Source organism: Stegostoma tigrinum, chromosome 3 (assembly GCF_030684315.1).
Source record: "Stegostoma tigrinum isolate sSteTig4 chromosome 3, sSteTig4.hap1, whole genome shotgun sequence".
NCBI lineage: Eukaryota > Metazoa > Chordata > Chondrichthyes > Orectolobiformes > Stegostomatidae > Stegostoma > Stegostoma tigrinum.
Genome location: NC_081356.1, coordinates 15011796 through 15029212, shown reverse-complemented (window position 1 = coordinate 15029212; position 17417 = coordinate 15011796). Strand labels below are relative to the sequence as shown.

General features: G+C 44.2%; 1 protein-coding gene across 7 annotated transcripts in view; it reads left to right on the top strand.

Annotated features, from left to right (window-relative positions):
• Positions 1 to 17417, top strand: part of LOC125451058 (CXXC-type zinc finger protein 4-like) — a 189635-nt gene that overhangs the window by 144036 nt on the left and 28182 nt on the right. For 2 of the 7 annotated variants that reach the window (XR_009443516.1, XM_059643450.1), the window contains exon 2: positions 11541 to 11642. The exons of the other annotated variants lie outside the window; for them this stretch is intronic. Coding sequence is in view for 1 of the 2 variants with exons in the window: in XM_059643450.1 (XP_059499433.1) it covers positions 11541 to 11642 (102 nt within the window). In the remaining variant the exon portion in view is untranslated. The remainder of the gene's footprint in view (positions 1 to 11540; positions 11643 to 17417) is intronic. 7 annotated transcript variants of the gene reach the window in all.

Genomic DNA, 17417 nt, shown 5'->3' with positions numbered 1-17417 from the left:
CAAAAGGCGAGTCTTAACAAGAAGAGGTATTTGTCTTAGGTCACACAAGCTGTTTATTGCATGACAGATGTAGGTGAAAGTTACTTGAATAGTTAGGAATTAACTCACCTAATGTTACCAAGAGCCAGAGATGGCATATATATATCTCTATTGGCACCTGGTAATGGACTGCCTGATATTGCACCCAAACACTGCAGAACATTATCAGATTGGGAGGAGCTTAATACAAACTCACATTAACTCTTCCATTGCAATTACCTTATGCAACATTTCCCTAAGTATTTTCACTGATATTTAATATCGATCCATTCATGTGCATAACCACATTTACATTTACCACTCTCCTGTCTCTCTCCACGCCCCTGACTTCACATGTTCAGCTGGTTTAAAGGTTGTGAAATTCTTCTCACTCTCACTTACTCAAATCCGGGGTTGGTGGCGTTCAAAACTAGGGGCATATTTTTAAGGTGAGGGGAGAAAGATTTAAAAAGTACATGAGGAGCAACTTTTTCACACAGAGTTGTTTGTGTGTGACATGAGATAATGGGAACTGCAGATGCTGGAGAATCCAAGATAATAAAGTGTGGAGCTGGATGAACACAGCAGGCCAAGCAGCATCTCAGGAGCATAAAAGCTGACGTTTCGGGCCTAGACCCTGCATCAGAGAGGGGGATGGGGAGAGGGTTCTGGAATAAGTAGGGAGAGAGGGGGAGGCGGACCGAAGATGAAGAGAAAAGAAGATGGGTGGAGAGGAGAGTATAGGTGCGGAGGTAGGGAGGGGATAAGTCAGTCCAGGGAAGATGGACAGGTCAAGGAGGTGGGATGAGGTTAATAGGTAGGAAATGGAGGTGTGGCTTGAGGTGGGAGGAAGGGATGGGTGAGAGGAAGAACAGGTTAGGGAGGCAGAGACAGGCTGGACTGGTTTTGGGATGCAGTGGGGGGAGGGGATGAACTGGGCTGGTTTTGGGATGTGGTGGGGGAAAGGGAGATTTTGAAGCTGGTGAAGTCCACATTGACATCATTGGGCTGCAGGGTTCCCAAGCGGAATATGAGTTGCTGTTCCTGCAACCTTCGGGTGGCATCATTGTGGCACTGCAGGAGGCCCATGATGGACCTGTCATCTAAAGAATGGGAGGGGGAGTTGAAATGGTTTGCGACTGGGAGGTGCAGTTGTTTATTGCGAACCAAGCGGAGGTGTTCTGCAAAGCAGTCCCCAAGCCTCCGCTTGGTTTACCCAATGTAGAGGAAGCCACACCGGGTACAATGGATGCAGTATACCACATTGGCAGATGTGCAGGTGAACGTCTGCTTAATATGGAAAGTCATCTTGGGGCCTGGGATAAGCGTGAAGGAGGAGGTGTGGGGGCAAGTGTAGCACTTCCTGCAGTTGCAGGGGAAGGTGTCGGGTGTGGTGGGGTTGGAGGGCAGTGTGGAGCGAACAAGGGAGTCACAGAGAGAGTGGTCTCTTCGGAAAGCAGACAAGGGTGGGGACGGAAAATGTCTTGGGTGGTGGGGTCGGATTGTAGATGGCGGAAGTGTCGGAGGATGATGCGTTGTATCCGGAGGTTGGTAGGGTGGTGTGTGAGAACGAGGTGGATCCTCTTTGGGTGGTTGTGGTGGGGGCGGGGTGTGAGGGATGTGTTGCGGGAAATGCGGGAGACGTGGTCAAGGGCGTTCTCGATCACTGTTGGGGGAAAGTTGCGGCCCTTGAAGAACTTGGACATCTGGGATGTGTGGGAGTGGAATGCCTCATTGTGGGAGCAGATGCGGTGGAGGCGGAGGAATTGGGAATAGGGGATGGAATTTTTGCAGGAGAGTGGGTGGGAGGAGGTGTATTCTAGGTAGCTATGGGAGTCGGTTGGCTTGAAATGGACATCAGTTACAAGCTGGTTGCCTGAGATGGAGACTGAAAGGTCCAGGAAGGTGAGGGATGTGTTGGAGATCGACCAGGTGAACTTGAGGCTGGGGTGGAAGGCGTTGGTTAAGTGGATGAACTGTTCAAGCTCCTCTGGGGAGCAAGAGGCGACGCCAATACAGTCATCAATGTAACGGAGAAAGAGGTAGGGATTGGGGCCAGTGTAGATGCAAAAGAGGGACTGTTCCACATAACCTACAAAGAGGCAGGCATAGCTGGGGCCCATGCGGGTGTCCATGGCCACCCCCTTTGTCTGTAGGAAGTGGGAGGAATCAAAAGAGAAGTTGTTGAGGGTGTAGACGAGTTCGGCTAGCGGATGAGGGTGTTGGTGGAGGGGGAGTGGTCGGGCCTGTGGGACAGAGGAAGTGATGGATGCATGTACAGTTACAGCAATTAAAAGACATTTAGATAAGTTTATGAATGGGCAAGGTTTGGAGAGATGTGGACCAAACGCAGGCAGGTGGAGTTAGTTTAGTTCGAGAACAGGGTCAGTGTGGACCGGTTGGACTAAAGGGCCTGCTTCCTTGCTGTGTGACTCTATGACTCCTTTCTCCATTTTATTGATACAACTGATTCATAAGCTCTTTACTTCAAATTCTTATTTAGGTTGAATATCATCTTCTGTAGGTGTCTTTCTGGTGACCTAGACATTTTCACTTCCTCAGTCTTTTTTCTGGAGGATTGTTACTCACTTAGATTGATTTCTGACACTGGCACTGAAAGTTTTATCTTTGGGACGGAATGGATTAATGATAGGAACGGAACACATTTCTACCTCTCCTGTAAAGACTACTACTTCCATCCTATTGGCCGTATGAAACAATTCTCCCTTGCCAACAGAGATAGTCTCAATAAATTCTTTCCACATTTTGAGTTCCACTATGAATCTAGGAAGCTCAATAAAATCTTCTAGGGGTTGATCCTTGATCAGGTGGTTAATAATGGTTAGTTTCTGGGCCTGTTTTTCTCAGGGTACTAGACGAGTTCCTTCTGCTATTATAAGAGTGACATGAGCGCAATCTGAAAGGAAAGAAGTGTTGATATAACCATTTTCAACTCTCTCCCACTCCTCGTGTTGCAGTGTTATTTCATAGCATATCTGATTTCTTGAGTGTTATCCCACTTGCTACCTTCAATCTCATTTGTGTAGGTTTTAATGTCTGTTTTCACAGCCATATCATTTGGTCAGATAGGACAGTGACAGTCACACATGTATCAAGCCTCATAGTGTACGTTGGTATAAAAGTGTGCTGTTGCTCACAAATCACCAATCTCCTTTAACAATGCTTAGGATACGTTTTCTAAAGGAGGTGTTTCTACTGCATTAGCCTCTTTGTACAAGTAAGCATTTTTCTTTTAGCTGCTCTGAAACTGTTGGCTGAAATATCCCAGATATTGGCAAAGTGTCAGTTTTGATAATTCCACGGAAGGTTTCTCTCTGTGAGTCCTAGCAAGATTTCTCGTGCTATTTTCCTCAAATACTATGCATCACACCTCTGCAGCATCCCATTTAATGCATCTTCCGTCTCACACCACTGCCAGAGCCTCCCAGGACTCCTGGTACTAGTGCCATCTCTAAAGCACAGGAATGCACCCAGGTCAGTACTGCCAGCCAGGACTGGCCCTTCACCGTGCATATAGTAGGAGAGGAACTAAAATCAAACACTTGCCAGAGGTGGCATGGCTGACACTTCAGTGCAAAGATAAGTGCACTTTTGTAAATGTATTGCTATTTCAGAATCAAGCCACACAGGTTACCTGTCCTTTGCGTCATTCCGTTCTAGAACCCTGTTTAAGGGAGTGCAGTACTTTCCCCAGTGCTCAATATACCCCACCATCTGCTCATTGTTAAATATGGGACCATCACATATGGGAAAGCCTTCAAACAGATGAAAACATTAATTTGTAATTAGCAATAGCAAAGGTGAATAATAAACAATCAAACAGAAGTTGCACAGAGATAGAAGGAACTGCCACTGCTGGAGTCTGAGATAACAAGATGTAGGGCTGGAGAAACACAGCAAACCAAGCAGCATCAGAGGAGCGGGAAAGCCGACGTTTTTGTCTGGACCCTTCTTCAGAAATAGGGGAGGGGAAGGGGTCTCTGAAATAAATAGAGAGATGGGGAGTTGATGATGGAAGGTGGATAGAGGAGCAGATAGGTGGAGAGAAGATGGACAAGTCAAGGAGGTGGGGACGGAGCCAGTAAAGGTGAGTGTAGGTAGGGAGTTGGGATGGGGTGGGTAGATGAAAGAAAAGATGGACGGATCACTGAGGCGGGGATGAGGCTAGTACGTAGGAAGTGGAGGTGGGGGGTCGGTCAGTGAGATGGGAGGAGCAGATAGGTGGGAGAAAAGATAGACAGGCCAAGGAGGCAGGGTTGGAGCCAGTAAAGGTGAGTGTAGGTAGGAAGTTGGGATGGGGGTTGGTCAGTTGGGTGGGAGGGAAGACGGACAGGACAAGGAGAGGGGATGAGGCTAGTAGGTAGTAAGTGGGGGTGGGGTTGGTAAGTGAAGAGGGAGGAGCAGATAGGTGGGAGAAAAGGACAGGTCAGGAAGGTGGGGACAAGCTGGGCTGGTCTTGGGATGAGGTCGGGCCAGGGAGATTTTGAAGCTTGTGACATCCACACTGAGACCATTGGGCTGCAGGGTTCCCAAGCGAAATATGAGGTGCTGTTCCTGCAGCCTTCGGGTGGCATCTTGCATTTGCCTCTGTGAACAGACTGGGGGTGCCAGTCTTTCAACACTGAAATTCCCAGCCAATGACTGATCACCGAGCCGGGTTCTCGCGGACCTGAATCTGCTCTTGTTTGGTCCTGTCTGGCTTGTCGTTCCTGTCTCTGCTGTGGTCTATCACGCTGAAGGTAATGTTTCTCCTGCTCAGAGTTATTATCCTCCTCCATGGCAGACTGCTGCCATTCTGCCAGCTCTTCAGATTCTAAAACATTTGCTCTCCCACCCCACTTTGTTGTCAGCTGCAGTTATGTGGACCACGGCTGTGAGGATTATGGCACTTTCAGGGAGGGTCAAGTGAGCGATGTTGTTGCAACTGCTCTCACCTGTTGAGTCATGCATATCGCCCATTCTGAATTTGGTTGCAGCCATTTCCATCCCATCATGCACTTTAACTTCCCAATAGAAGGCAATAGTGAGTGTTCCTCTTTTAGCAGCTCCCAGCTATAGCATGCCCCTCTTGGTGAGATCCTCACGTATTTGCATCCTCTTCCTCATAGCCCATCCTGTCAACCCCGTGGGATGCACAATTACACATGTTCCTACCAACCCATCTCGCTTTACTCACAGCCACCCTCCCAGATCGAGACATATGAGGTGAATATGCCTGGTGCTCTCCTCTATGTTCCCTGCCACGCCCCCCACCCCTTACTACTGATGATACCCATCTATTTTCCCCGTCTGCCCCTTCCTCATTACAGCCCATGTAGCCACACTTGACGGCCAGGATTTTCCTGTGCTCCCTGCCTTCACTATTGTACTGTGGCTGTTCCCAGAGCTTAAAGCCCCAGTTCAAATGTCTAAAGCACCCTTTGTACTAGACTGAGGCCTGGTGAACAGCGAGGCAAGCTGCCTACTTGCGTAACTGCACTAGTTGACATGACAAGGCAAAGATCTTGTGAATAATCACATAGGCACTAAATGAACACTAATAATAAAGACAAATCAACAGAGACGAGATTACTACGGGATTTAGTACTTATTATTCAAAGTGAGCTGATGTATCAGAATTGTTGGAAATACAAAAACTGCATGAGATGATAGCGTTACCCAAAGATCACAGGTACTTGTTAAGCTAAGGGAAATTTGCAACAGTTCACATGTAAATTTCCTTCTACGTCTTTCTACTTCTTTCGTCAGATCATTGAATGAGCTGTATACAACATCATGGACAACTCCATCCCTGATCTGTACTGAGCTTTTGATAATGGAATCTGGGAATATAGTTTTAGAAGTTTCGGCAATACCAATCTTCCATCTACTTGACCAAGAGATAGAAATTGGATACTTTTGTCTTTTATGGCTATTTTTAAGGCCCTCTATGATTACTTCTGGCTCACGGGAGAACACTGTTGTTTAAAGAGTGTCCTGACTGACTGGAATGAACTAAATTGGCTAAGACCTTCAGAGAGGCTGTATCATGTATATATGTATCATGCAATATCCTGTATCATGTTAATGGGGAGGTGATGGCCTGATGGTATTATCACAGGGCTGTTAATCCAGAGACCCAGGTTTGAATCTCACCGTAGCAGATGGTGGAATTTGATTTCAATAAAAGTCTGACCTTAATAGTCTAATGATGACCATGAAACCATTACTAAATGTTGAGTTCTGAGGAAGCGTCACTGGACCCAAAACATTAACTGTTTTCTCCTTCACAGATGCTGCCAGACCTGCTGAGCTTTTTGTTTTTGTCCAAAGAAAAACCCATCTGGTTCACTAATGCCTTTTATGGAGGGAAATGGCCATCCTCACCTAGTCTGGCCTACATGTGACTCTAGACATGTGGTTGACACTTAGGAGTGGGCAATAAATGCTAAGCCATGCCCAAATCCCATGAATGATTAAAATTTTTTAAAAAGCCCTGGAATTTTGGGCGAACTTTCTCGACTTGTCCTGTGTGCAAACACATTGGCCACAAGGTAGAGCTCTAAGTCCATCGTCCTCCTGTTTTATAAAAACAACGAATTGCAGATGCTGGAAATCAGAAACAAAAGCAGAATTTACTTCAGTTCTGAAGAAGGGTCACTGGGCTCAAAACTTTAACTCTGATTTCTCTCCGCGGATGCTACCAGAACTGCTGAGCTTTTTCAGCGATTTCTGTGTCACAAGTTTTATTTCTGAGGAATCTGAAGTGGATAAAAATGCATTTCATCTTTGGCCAATACACAGAGGCGAAATGAAGTCTTCTCTGTTGACTATTGAGTAATGAGGGTAAGTGGAAGAGGGAAAGATTACTGTAACAACTTCACTATTCCCCAATTGGTGCTGAATTCTTTGCTACTTTACTAAGTGACCCAGTCTCAAGGAATTTACTCTAATCCATTCAGTCACATTAAGGAGAGTGATCTGCTCCCTCCCTGATGCTGCTTCTGTGCTTCATCATGTCATGAAGTGAAAAGTGGTGTTCAAAGTACTCAGCATCTGTGGAGAAATAAACTGAGTCAATGCTTTGAGTTAAATATTACTGCTGTCAGTTCTTCCAGTTCTGAAAATTTGCATACCTGATCTGGAAAATTGACTCTGTTTCTGACCACCAGGTCAGAAGTCACATGACACCAGGTGACAGCCCAACAGGTTAATTTGAAATCACAAGCTTTCAAAACGCTGCCCCTTCGCCAGATGAAGTCATATGACCACGAGGCCACAGACCCTCCCATAGCCAGTGTTATTTTGTTCCCAGTGTCTGTTGCAGACCTACTGCTCGTCATTGTCCAGTAGGGGGCCATCAAATACTGGCAAGCAATTGGACAATGCCAAATGTGAGCTTTTACTTACAGACAACAAAAGTGAACACAAATATGTAGTGATTTCAGCTCACCTCACAATGCAAACCGAGCGATGACCGTGAATAATGATTATTTTATATCCCATGATTGTCTGTTACATGCAGCTCTTCCATCCCCTGGAACTGGGAGTTAATCAGGTCCTGTCTGGTTTGTAGTGCCCAATATCAGGCACAAAGAGGCCTCTATCCTCCCCAGACTCCTCATCTTCTTCCACGGAATGAGGAGAATTTATCGATCAATCATGATCTTGTGGAATGGCACAGCAGACCTGATGGGCTGAATAGCCTACTTCTGTTCCTATCACTTTTGGCCTTTTGGGCAATGGAATAGTGCAAATTCCTTCTGATCAGCAGTTCAATCCTAAACTGTCCACTCCGCACGTATTGCGAATAGACGGAGACAGAATCATGCAGCTTGGAAACAAACCCTTCAGCCCAACCAGCCCATGCCAGACATAATCCCGAATTAAACTAATCCCACCTGCCTGCTCCTGGCCCATATCCTTCCAAATGACATGTATCAAGAATTGGCAAATGTGCAATTACTCCTTCATGGTCCTAGTGTTCAGCAGGCACAGAATCGTAGAATCCTAGTGTAGAAGCAGGACATTCAGCCCATCGAGTCCGCACTGACCCTCCAAAGACCATCCCACCCAGGTCCCCTCCCCTACTCTATCCCTGTAACCCTGCATTCCCCATGACTAACCCACTAGCCCGCACATCACTGCACACGAAGGGTAGTTTAACACGGCCAATCCACCTAGCCTGCATGTCTTTGGACTGTAAGAGGAAACCGGAGCACCCGGAGGAAACTCATGCAGACACGGGGAGAATGTGCAAACTCCGCACAGAGAGTCGCCCAAGGCGGGAATCGAACCCAGGTTCCTGGCATTGCGAGACAGCAGTGCTAACCACTGAGCCACCGTGCTGCCTGGCGGATCATCAAATTTTGCCGACCAAACAGACACTGCGTTCGTCTCCCAAGCATTGACTGTTTCAGTTTCCAGTCACATTTGGAAAACAACAGGTGATGGCATTGAACGTAGCTTGTGGCCCTCACTGCTCTCTTGGTGGCCCTTTCATCTCACCCAGAGCATCCACATCTCCTTTTAGACCCCACTACCCTGACAGTTTATAACCACCCACTTGCCCCGTGTGAGACCCACCACTTCAGACCTTTGCGTCCAATTGTCTTCACTGCTCCCTAAACCACCCTGATCCTCCGCACTTCCTTCTGGGGAGGCCACAGTGGTAGTAACTTCCAATAACACCCCACCTCGTAACCTAACATGCTGTTCCACTTATTTCCCCCCCAAATGAATCAAGTTTCCCTACTGTCACTGTCATTACCCCACCTCCACAAATGCCTGTTTCCCACCCCCCCACCCCACTTCACCCTTGATAACCACACCCTATTGCAGTAGTGATTCCCCTCATTATGTCTCCTTTAGCTGGCACATTCCTCAATCATATATGCATGGATGGACAGGATTTATCAGGGACACCACTAGGGTGGTGTCTATAAATTGTGCCCTGAGATGCTGTTTGGTGCTGAGCAGCACTAAGTCTCCCTTGGCTTCCATGGTGAAAATCATCAATGAATAGCTTGCATGAGGCATTTGGTAAGTTTGCAAGCAGAATAGTCATGAGGTGAATCATGCAGTTAACAAAGCAATTAACAAGTGATAAACTATCCCTTAATTGGCAACTTGCTGTTGCCTGGCATTTAGCAAGCTAAACATGCCCTCTCACCTTTAATTGGCAACCTGCTGTTGCTCAGTGAGAAATTGGCCACACTACCAGCGAGATGCATGAAAGATGCAGTAATTGGTTCCCAACATCAAAATAGGCTTTGCAGGGATTCTGCAGCAATCCTGCAATAAATCTCACCATTGTCAAGGTCTTTCAGGCCCCTAGAGCATCCTGCTCCACATTACCATCTCTGGATATGTTTTTCCCAGTAACAGGACAGACTGACCATTAGTGGGGCACAGTGCTATAGAGGCTAGTATCCTATCACCGAATCACCCTTTACTTACATGTGCATAGTAATTGACACAGATCTGGCTTCCGCAGTGCCAACTCTCAGAGTGAGCAGAACTTCCGTCACTCCTGTTTATATCAGTCAGCCAGGGCTCCCTGATTGGATCAGATTAACAACCTCAATCAGGGAACTCATATACTATGAGGTCCACCTGGCTGACCTTGTTATAATCCCTATAATATAGAAACTCCTAAAATAAAGATGTGCATCTGTGTTCTGAGGAAGGGTCACCAGGCCCAAAACGTTATCTGTGTTTTCTCCTTCACAGATGCTGCCAGACCTGCTGAGCTTTTCCAGCAACTTTGTTTTTTTGTTTCAGATGTGCATCTGAGTCAACTTTGGAATTCATTGCTTAGAATTAATGTTCCTTCGACAAAAACCACTGGCATTAATAGATCAATGAATGTGACTGTTCAGAGGCTGAAATATTGGTGATCATCTCAACATGCATGGAAGTGTTTTATAAAGACCTCTTGGGAAAAAGAATCACAGCATTAATTCACTGCTAGCAGAAGGCAGTAAATATGAAGGCATTGTAGCTGAACTACAACATGTACAACTACTAGATACAGCAGAGAGTATGCACACAGTTGTCAGGGCCCAAAAAGCAAGCAAGCAAGCTGTGAACGCTATTGCTTGCACCACAAAGCTGTCCTGTATTTCAAAATCAGTGCATGTCATGCAGTTGAAATGGGCTCCGGGCCAAACCATGCAAAAAATCCCTAATCCTCTAAAATCCCAGGCAGGGTTATAACTTTGTGCAATTAGTCCAAAGATAGGCACAATGGCATTGCAACAGCAGCAAGGAATGCTCCAGGGATCTGTGTATGCTTAGGCCAATAAACAAAGTTCATGAAAACTGACAGACAGGTCAAGACCCAGAGGGGGCAACTTTCAACCAGAGGACAAACAATTTTTCCACCATGTGAATGTAACACATTGTGCGGATAAAGTCAACCTTTAGCCATAACCAACGTCTTTTGTCCAAAGAAAACTGGGAAAATGGAACTCAACATTAAGAGTGACATTGGAGCTAGTGCAAATACCCCGCCAGCAGGAACTCTGAAGTATATGTGCGGAGATTGGTCGGACTCATTGGTACAATTGACAACTGCTAAACTAACTGCATGCAATGGGTCTCCAATCTTTTGCACTGGCTCTCTACCATAGCAAAGCAGTCATGGCAATTTAGCAGGAAGCCAAAGATATTATACCTAATAGGACAGAAGAGGACCAGCAGTAGCAGATCTAGCATCGTGTACAGCCCTCAACACTGTGACTATCTACTAAAGTAGGTATGGTGGCAGCAGAGTCCAAAAATACCTGCAATAAATCATTCCAAGACTTACTACAATTATAGCTGGACAGGATGGGAAGATTTGAAGGCAATGCCATATTTCACCTCAGAGTAGATGCAATTCCATAAAAAAACCCTCCCAGATACTGCAGCAATTATTGCAGCTGAATGAGATTCCATCTCAGGGGAGTGTTGAATCCCAAGTTCACAGGAGCTAAACTCTTCTCCAGGCTAGATGCCGAACATAGATATTGGTCAGTACACCTGGATAATGAGTCATGGAATTAACCTCCTGTACACCATTTGGAATAAAATAGACAACTTTTCAGTTGATCAAGATCTGAACCTGCACCATATGGGCAGAATTATAAAAAAATTGCCTGGATGCATAAGCATTGTTGATGTAATTGTGCTAATGGACAAAACCAAAGAAAACTATGATTGGAACATTCACTCACTGATGGATAGCTCACCATGAAGGATACCTTTTCAATAGCAAGAAGTGGCATTTGAATGTAAATCAGATTGATTTTTTTTGATCTGTATGTTCAACTTGTGGAATCCTTCCTGACTCTCGTAACACTAAAGGTATAAAACCTACAAGACAAAGGAGGTTTACAAAGATGCCTTAGGCACTTTAGCTTTTAGGTGCCACACATTCTGAACTTTTCTGACAAAGCACCATTATTATGAGAGCTGCTAAAGAAAGGTGTGCCGTATGCATGGCAGAAGGACCATTAACATATGACTCTCTCAAACAGGTGTTGTCAGCAGAAAACTGCACTCTGCAAAAGTATGACCCAAGAAAGATGTCAATTCTGGAAGGTGAAACAACAACAGGAATTGCTGGAGAAACTCAGCAGGTATGGCAGCATCTGTGGAGAGAAAGCAGCATCAATGTTTCAGGTCTAGTGAAACTTTCATCAGAACAAAAACTAAGTTGCTGGAAAAGCTCAGCAGGTCTGGCAGCATCTGTGAAGGAAAAAACAGAGTTTACATTTTGGGTCTGGTGGCCCTTCCTCAGAACTAGTAATAGCTAAGAAAAGGTGGTATATATGTTGAAAACAGAGGAGCGGGTAAAAGAATGAGTGGAGTGGAGATGGAGCCCAGAGGGTGAGAAGGACAGGCAAACGAAGGGATGGGTAATGGTAAGCCAGGCAAAGAGAAAACCTGATTGTGGTGTCTACGAATAGGTGAAAATGGGCTGGCTGTACTGAAAGCAGCCCATACAATGATAAAGCCTAGGCTGGGGTTGGATAAAGGACATGGAAGAAGGTGTTTAGGCCCTAAAATGATTGATCTTGGTATTGAGTCCTGAAGGCTACAGGGTTTCCAAGTGGAAAATGAGATACCATGTAATTATTGTACAATATTCAGCACCTTCATGACTCATCATATATTAATGAACTGTTCTCCTCGTAAGTTTATTCGACATTATCATTAGTGGTGGTGCTTAAGGCTCTCCTTGTTGTTAACCCTTTTTGACCTTTATGCTCTTAGACAACACAGGGAAGTGCATATCTGTAGAGATTTCCCTGTTAACTTTTCCACTTCAGTGCAAGGAACACTGATTACCCATAAAATTCAAACCTTATTTCTAAAATGAATTAAATTATTCTGGCTAGGCCACTAGATTCCTTCTATAAATTTATCTGATTGTCTCTCTCCATATCCTGATTGTCCAGGAGTTAGTAATCTTTGTTTTTGACACTGTGGAGCAGTTTGAGGAGGCAGGACTCAAGAGTATCGCAATTCGTATGGGGACTGAGCCCATGCTCTTGTTGTGATTCCGTACCACACGGTAGGCATCTAATCAACACTCCACCCAAACCTCAGCTTAACCTAAGCTCTGCAGCTCCTATCCAGATCATATTCACCTGATGCAAGAGCAGCTTTCTGAAATCAAGACAGCAAAGAACTAAACAAATCATTGTCAATTATATGACAGTTAGAGCACAACAATCAATAATCAAATCAAACTCTATGCATTTAGCACCATAATGAAGACAAGCAGCGTTTATAATGTGTCGACAGTTTAAACAAAATGTGGAGATGTTTCTGAAACTGCATCTGCCCTTTCTGGTGAATGAAGCTATTGGTTCAGTGTGCAGAAGTTTAATGATTTGTTAGTCCAGCTGGAAACCAATCTTCACAACTTTTCAGTCAAGCAGCTAAAGGCATTGAGTCTTATTTTGCTAACCTTGGTTCAGTAACTTCACTCTTTCACTAAGTAATGGAATCAAGTTCTGCTTGTGAAATTTCAGCACAAAATCTAGTCTGACACACAACTGTGTTGTGTAAGCATTATCAAAGCCATTTTAAAAAACAGTTTTTACAATGATAAAGTGCATCACAGCTTAATCATATAATTTATTATTGAATCTTAAATAGCCTCCAGAACCATTCAGAGTTATGTAGACATGCCTGAATCTAGTAAAGGGAGTGTCTTCATGTCGCACAGAGGTTTGAAGGCAGAAATAAACCACTTTCTTTTCTTTCAAAACCATGGCCTCTCTTTTTATTATTTTCTTTTTCAACCTTCCAATCGCCAAACAGAGTTCTGTGAGTCTTATCACAGCACATTGTTAACCCCACCTCTAATAACCTGACTCTAACAGACTCCTAACCTGAGTTAAACACTTCACCATTCGGTCTTGCCCGACTCAACATGCTACCCAACCCCACTGCACATTAACCCTTGACCCACCTGGTAGCCTACCCCATGTTTGCACAGTAACCCTTTCATAGCAACAGCCAAGTTGACTGGCTATGTTACTGGACATTTAAGCAATGGAACACAGCACACTGGCTGCTGTAAAAGGGCAGATGTGTTTCCACACTGATAGGCCTCCCTGCTGGTTACACAACCCCTTAGACTGCTCCTTGCTTTTTTTAGAAGGAGGCTCTTATCGAGTTTCTGGGCAAAAGTCAGCAAAATGTAAGTATAACTTTGTTTTTGTTGTCTTGTCCTATTCAGGTTGGGCATTAAAATCCCAATCGGCATCCTTAGGCTCTTCTCCTCAATATTGCCTACCCCTGCCCATTCCCTAGTGCTACCTTGTACTTGGATGAAAATTTTGTCCTTAAAAGGTATCATTGAGGGGAAAAGACAAATTGCTTTACTTGAAAAACAATGCCAAATTTATTTTGCATTGTTTTTGTTTCTATTGGAGCTAAATACGTGATTTGTTTCTTTGTACATTCATGGGATGAGGATGTCGCTGGCCAAGCAGCATTTATTGCTCATTCCCAATTGCCCAGAGGGTAGTCAAGCATCAAACACATTGCTGTGGGTCTGGAGTCATATCTAGGCCAGACCAGGTAAGGATGGCAGTTTGCTTGCCTAAAGGCCATTAGTAAACCAGATGGTGACTATCGACAATGGATTCATAGTCAACATTAGACTCTTAATTCCAGGTATTTATTGAATTCAGATTCTGCCGTCTGCCATGGTGGAATTCAAACCTGGTTCCTCAGAATATTATCTGAGTTTCTGGATTAACAGACCAGCGATAATACCACTAGCCATCGCCTCCCCTAAAACATTTTGATTTCTTTCCTGTGCAAAGCAGGTGATGTCGTATTTTGTTATTCAATGTGATGATCTGCTGTTTCAGGTGGATATAAAATATTTCATTTGAGAAGGTACTGTTCCAGCGTTCCCTTGGCAAAAAAAAAAATTTGCTAATATGAATAACACAAATGTCCTGGTCATTATCCCGCTGATGTTTATGCAAACTTCCTGTGCATAAATTTACTGCTATGCATAGACACTTTGCTGGAACAAAAGTCAGGGGTTGACCACCAGTTATTCATAACGGGCACAAATGCAGGCGGTACAAGGCAAGATTCCAGTGGAGCAGGTTGTACCCAAGCAAGGGAACCCAGAAGGCAAAAGTCCGGTTGATCCACGACCCTGACAATCACGTCTTAAGGAGCCTTTGCAGGAAGTAAGCCCTGAGAATATGGTCAGGATTTGATCACACTGCAAGACACTGATGCCCAAGCAGCCTGTGTAAGGTGCAACACTGGATGCAAATTATACTGCTGTCTGCACCAACCACTGTGTCCACTTAGAGTGTTATTCAGTACCAGGCTGGGGTAGGAGTGGCAATGTGAGAAATTGGTACCAGAGTTCTGTTGATCATAAATCATGTTGAGATCCAATTTAGGATTACATCTTTGTTATGGAAGAGTTATAATGTTGTTGTAATTCCGTTGATTTATTATTAAGTAAGTCAATTCCGAGTGTGAAATACCAATAAACGAGCAGGAGAGGCCACTCAGCTCTTCAAACCTGCTCCCGTGTTCACAGGCCATAAGACATAAGACATGGGAGCAAACATTAGGCCGTTCGGCCCATTGGGTCTGCTCTGCATGGCTGATAAGTTCCTCAACCCCACTCTCCTGCTTTCTCCCAATAACTCTTGATCACCTTGATAATCACAAACCTATCTATATCAGTCTTAAGTGCACTCAATGACCTGGCCTCCACAACGTTCTGTGGCTGTGAACTCCATACATTCACCACTCTCTGGCTGAAGAAGTTTCTCCTTATCTCCATTCTAAAATGTTTTCCCTTTACTCTGAGGCTGTGCCCTCAGGTCCTAGTCTCTCCTACCAATGGAAGCATCTTCCCAACACCCACTCTGTCCAGGCCATTCAGTATCCTGTAAGTTTCAATTAGATCCCCCCTCATCCTTCTAAACTCCATGAGTATGGTTCCAGCGTCCTCAAACATTCCTCAAATGTTAAGCTTTCCATTCTTGGGACCATTCTAGTGAACTTCCTCTGAACCTGCTCCAGAGCCAGCACATTCTCCTTGAGATGTGGGGCTCAAAACTGCACACAATTCTCTAAATGTGGCCTGACCAGCGCATAAAAAGCCTCAGTAGTACATCCCTGCTTTTATATTCAAGTCCTCTCAAAACAAATGCCAACACTACATTTGCCTTCCTGACTCAACCTGTTCAGCAGAATCATGGCTGAAGTGATTTGAACTTCAACTCTAGATTCTTGCCTATCACCCAATAATCTTTCATCTCCTCGGTAACCCTAGAATCTATCTTCAACTTCCATAAAAAGACTTAATGATTCTGCTTCCATTACAGTTTGAGGTAGGGGATTCCCCTGAGAGAAACAATATTTCCTCATCTCTATTTTAAATGGATGCTCCATTATTTTTAAACCATGACCGCTAGTTCTATATCCTCCCACAAGATGAAATAACATCTCAACAAGTCAAGTTCCCTCAGGATCTTAAGTATTTCAATTGAATCACCTCTGACTCTTCTAAACTCCAGAGGTTACAAGTTAGCCTGTCTAGTCTTCTCTGAACTGCTTCAGATGCATTAATATCCTTTTGCAAGTACAGTGACCACTACTGTACATGGTACTCCAGATACAGCCTCACCAATGCTCAGTATTACTGAAGCATAACCTCCCTACTCTTGCATTCATGTCTCCTTGCAATAAACTGTAATATTCTGTTTTCCTCATTACTTGCTGCACCTTCATAATAGCCGTCTATGATTTATGCTCTGTGACATCCAGACCTCCGTGCATCCTACAGTTCTGCAAAATCTTACCATTTAGATAATATGCTTTTTAAAAATTCTTCCCACCTAAATGGACAACTTCACATACCAATGCTATATTCCATTTACTGGATCTTAACCCACGCACTTAGCCTATCTATATTCCTTTGCAGGCTCCTTACAACTTCTGCACAACTTACTCTCCCACTGATCCTCATGTCGTCAGCAAATTTAGCTACTGTACCTTCAGTGCCTTTACTTAAACCATTTATGTAAACAGTTGAGGGCCTCAGCATCACTCCTGTGGCACACCACTCAGGGTATCCTGACAACCTGAAAAAGACCCATTTATTCCTACTCTCTACCTCCTGTTAGCCAGCCAATCTTCTATCCATGCCAGTATGTTACCCGCATATCATGACACTGAAATTGCATGATCAGCCATGATCATACTGAATGTTAGTGACGGCTTGAAGGGCTGAATGGCCCATTCCTGCACCTATTTTCTATGTTTCTGTACACTTTACTTTCTTCAGCGATCTCTGTGGCACCTTATAGAAGCCTTTTGGAAATCTAAATAGTATACATCCACTGGTTCCCCTTTATCTGCAATAGTCATCACTTCTTCAAAGAACTCCAGTAAATTAGTTGAACATGGTTTCCCTCTGATAAGACCACTTTGGTTCTGCCTGATATCCTTGAACTTATCCAAGTGCCTGTTATAACATCTTTAATAATATTGAATAATGGTTTCTCGTATTTTCCCTATATAACAGATGTTAATCTAAATGACTTGTACTTTAGCACTTTCTGCCTCTGGCACCCTTTGAAGAAAGGGGTTACATTAGTTATTTTCCAATGTAAAGGAACCTTATCAGAATCTATATGAAAGTCAGAAAATTAAAACAAATGTATCAACTATTTCACTGACTCCTTCTTTTAAGACAGCAGGATGAATTCCATCAGGACTCAGGGGCTTGTCAACTTGCAGTTCTAATAATTTACTCAGTATTATTCCTCCGGTAATTTTCATTTTCTCGAGTTCCTCCCTCTCTTTCAGTTCCTGATATACAGCAATTTCTGTGAAGTTACATCATCATT